The following is a 3738-nucleotide window of genomic DNA, read 5'->3' as shown; positions in this document are numbered from 1 at the left end:
GTCTAATATATCCACCACCATCACTTTCTTAGTGGCTTACCTGAGTCAAAGTCAGGGCTGAAGCCTTTCACTTCCAAGTTTGTCCACACTGGCTTGTAAAGCTGATGTATTAAAAAAATGTTCTTGAGTGATCACATCATGTTTCTGTGCCTTTCAAATGGCTTCTCACAGTTAAGTTGAGTTCTGCTCAGATATTTCCCCTGAGTTCAGAATCACCTTTATTTGGACAGGTTTATGCACACAAACAAGGACTCTGACTCCAGTTCACTTTGCTCTCTTCATGCCGTATAAGAAATGTTTATTCAATAGGCAGTTGTTGCGTGTTATTTTTATTTAAGGTAAAAGAGAGTTTCAGTCGCAGTCCAGGTTTTCACTCATTTATTGCCTGAAGCAGTTCAAAAATAATTCATGTACATGGATCTCCTTCCAGTTAGAAACCCACAGTCTGCTGTGAGCAATTTCAGGACAGTTAGTCCTTTCTCATGTCACACTCTAATCACTCTTTCACACAGTTTGCATGGTTTCACTAAGAACACTCACAATCATGCTCTCATACAGTTTACAATAACACTATAAGTTGCAATAGCACTGATGTCAATGAGAAAATCACTTTTTTCCCTTTAACCCAGACATCTCGTAAGGTTAACCTCCCTTTTATGAGCCACGGCAAATATTTCACATTAGAAAAATCATCAGGGAATGATCCGTGGACTCGACTACAGACAAAGGGCAAAGGACTCGTGATCACCGGTTTCAACTGTGACACGCAGAAGGTCGGGTGAATCCTAAGGGAAGCAGGCAACTTCAGCCTGACCGCTGAGGGGCTGATCTTCACTTACAAGGTTTTAAATAATCAGGCCCCATCTTATCTTAATGACCTTGTAGTACCATATCACCCCATTAGAGCACTTCACTCTCACACTGCAGGCTTACTTGTTGTTCCTAGAGTATTTAACAGTACAATGGGAGGCAGACCCTTCAGTTTTCAGGCCCCTCTTCTGTGGAACCAGCTTCCACTTTGGATTTGGTTTAGTGTATATATACACTAACAGTAACAAATTTATAGCAAACATGTTCTGCAGTGTTGTATTCTGGGTGCTACTGAGAGCAGACTTTATATTTCCTCCTTCTAATATTAAACAACAGGGGAACAGAAGAAGACCAAACCGGCAGGGTCACCAAAGATGGCGGCCAAGCCAGCGGGAGCACAGAAGAAGAAAAAAGATGAGCCAGACAGACAACAGAAGAAGAATGTGGGAACAAAAAGGAAGCGAGGGCAGGCACCCACACGCCAACCAAGAGAAGACGTCAGGATGTTCAATATTCATGATCTTACTATTAATTTTAAAAAGAGTTACTGTAGTTAGATGTAGTACTTGTATTAAAACGTCAAAGCTTCTATTTGTTTGGCTTATTAGAGATTTAACTGAAAACCACATCAGGTGGTTCACTGTGATACTAAAATACCCCCAGTTAGTCTTTTGTATTCATTGTACTAGATAAATCAGGATTAATGCACTGTAGAAGTGAAAAGGAGTTTAGAGATATTAGTAATGCATGGAATTAATTTTCCATGGTAAACTACTTAGATAGGTAGTTATTTGAAGTCATAATAAATATTGTTCGTGCACAGAAACAATATTTGAAACATTTTCTTTATTCTGCATTGAGAGCAAACACTGACAGAGGCATAGCTTGCACACTTACAGTGTGCTGATGCAAAGGTTTGTGTAAGAAAACAATATTTGAAACATTTTCTTTATTCTGCATTGAGAGCAAACACTGACAGAGGCATAGCTTGCACACTTACAGTGTGCTGATGCAAAGGTTTGTGTAAGAAAACAATATTTGAAACATTTTCTTTATTCTGCATTGAGAGCAAACACTGACAGAGGCATAGCTTGCACACTTACAGTGTGCTGACGCAAAGCTTTGTGTAAGATTTAACTTTTTTCCCCCTGGAGAATCCTCCTGATCCAGTGAAGGTGTTTTGAGATATCTGTATAGACATTGGGGACGTCCGGATAGTTACAATTTCCCAGCTCGGTTCCAGGAAGCCGTTTGTTGAAAGAAACAATACCGACAGCCATTCCCTTGCAGACCAGAGGGCCACCAGAATCACCCTGTAAGGAGGAAGTATGTATTTTGTTCATATGATACTTAATGCAGGCTGCTCATATATTCCTCAACAACAGAGCAGTTAGCAAGATTTTAAAAGGGAAGGACAGAAAAGGTACCTGACAGAATCCTTTTGTTGTGTTGTATCCACCTGCACAGATAATATTGGGAGGAAGACCACCCCATCTTTCCCTGCAGACTTGTGGGCTGATGACCGACACACGCACCACTCTCAGGTCATCAACACTTCTACCGTAAGTGTTTATCTTACCCCATCCAGCCACTCGACACTTCTCAATTTCATTTAATGTCATTTCACGGAAGGGAAGTCGAATGAATTTAATTGTTTTGCTTGGTCGGACAGGTGTAGACAGCTAGAGGCACAGAATTAAAGAGTAAAGATTAAGAATACGTGAAAACCATGTAACTGCAATACAGAACATCTATCATTTATCTTTTTTTTTAAGTAAGCACTTTTTACCTCAACTAGAAATGTGTTTTTCAATCAGCATATTGTAAATGCAAACACTCAAAGATATAAAACTTCCAGTGTGATGTGAGAAAACAAAAATAATAAACCTTACTTTTAAAAGCATGATGTCGTATCCACGGCCAACATTCCGATAACATGGGTGTTTGTATTTCTCTGCAATCCGTATCACGAGCTTATCAGCACTCCTCAGATGGTGGTTACCAAGGACTACGTATGTAGGATACCTGAATAAAATATAATTCTGAGATCATCAGCAGATTTTCTGAAGTTACATAAACAACATGATGAATAAAATATGGATACATTTCTTTATAGTTAAATTCAGTTTTACTTCAAGATCTTAGCATAAGTTTTACAAAAATTCTTATGGTTTCAGTTTGTAAAGGAAGAACTGTAACTTAAATTATGACCATTGCATTATACAGTAGTAAATATATATACATGTATTTATATATATATTTATATATATATTTATATAGGACATTGGGACATTTTGGGAAAAAAAATGGTCTAATTAGAAATTTCCCTCGAGCAAAGATTACTTACAGGTCACAGTGTGCAGCAGTCATTACAAAGTTCTCAGACACGAGAAATCCTCCACAAATATGGTAGCCTCTGTAATCCTGCACTGATGCCATATACAGCATTTTGTTGTCTGGGGCTATTTTCCCATTTATAATTTCACTTCCCAGGGCTAATAGCATTAGGAGAAAAGAAAATGAAAATAAAAACATAAATATTCCACATGCAGGCTGGAGAAGAGTATTCATGGTGCAACTTACCATTTTGCCCGAGGAATGTCAGCGCATGAATCACCGCAAATTGTTGCAGAGCAAACATCTCGCTGGTAAAATGCTCGATCTGTTAACTTGAGACCGACGGGTCAGTCCTTTTAAGCAGTTTGTACTGACTAATATCTGACTTTTAACGACTTCCTGTGAGTAATGTGGTTTTGAAAATTTTCACAGCAAATACTTCACTACTCCTATCTATCACCATCTGTTATATGCGCACCCATTTCTCATTAACAGTATTGAATTTCAAACAAAGTACTGCTAAATGTTCTGCTTACTCTCTTTCTTTTTCTATGGGTGGACAAGATGCTTTAGCTTGGAACTAGAAAAACC

The 3738-nt window shown here is 38.5% G+C and overlaps 1 protein-coding gene across 1 annotated transcript; it reads right to left on the bottom strand.

Annotated features, from left to right (window-relative positions):
- Nucleotides 1-1706: 1706 nt before the first annotated feature.
- LOC143418677 (granzyme B-like) lies at nucleotides 1707-3473 on the bottom strand. Its single transcript, XM_076884335.1, has 5 exons — nucleotides 3394-3473; nucleotides 3158-3305; nucleotides 2703-2835; nucleotides 2238-2492; nucleotides 1707-2123 (listed from the first exon to the last, which is right to left on the bottom strand). The coding sequence occupies exons 1-5, from the start codon at nucleotides 3449-3451 to the stop codon at nucleotides 1944-1946; spliced, it is 774 nt and encodes a 257-aa protein (XP_076740450.1). The 5' UTR covers nucleotides 3452-3473; the 3' UTR covers nucleotides 1707-1943.
- Nucleotides 3474-3738: the final 265 nt, after the last annotated feature.

Source organism: Maylandia zebra, linkage group LG5 (genome assembly GCF_041146795.1).
Source record: "Maylandia zebra isolate NMK-2024a linkage group LG5, Mzebra_GT3a, whole genome shotgun sequence".
NCBI lineage: Eukaryota > Metazoa > Chordata > Actinopteri > Cichliformes > Cichlidae > Maylandia > Maylandia zebra.
The sequence above is the reverse complement of the archived record's forward strand: the minus strand, read 5'-3'. Positions and strand labels throughout refer to the sequence as shown.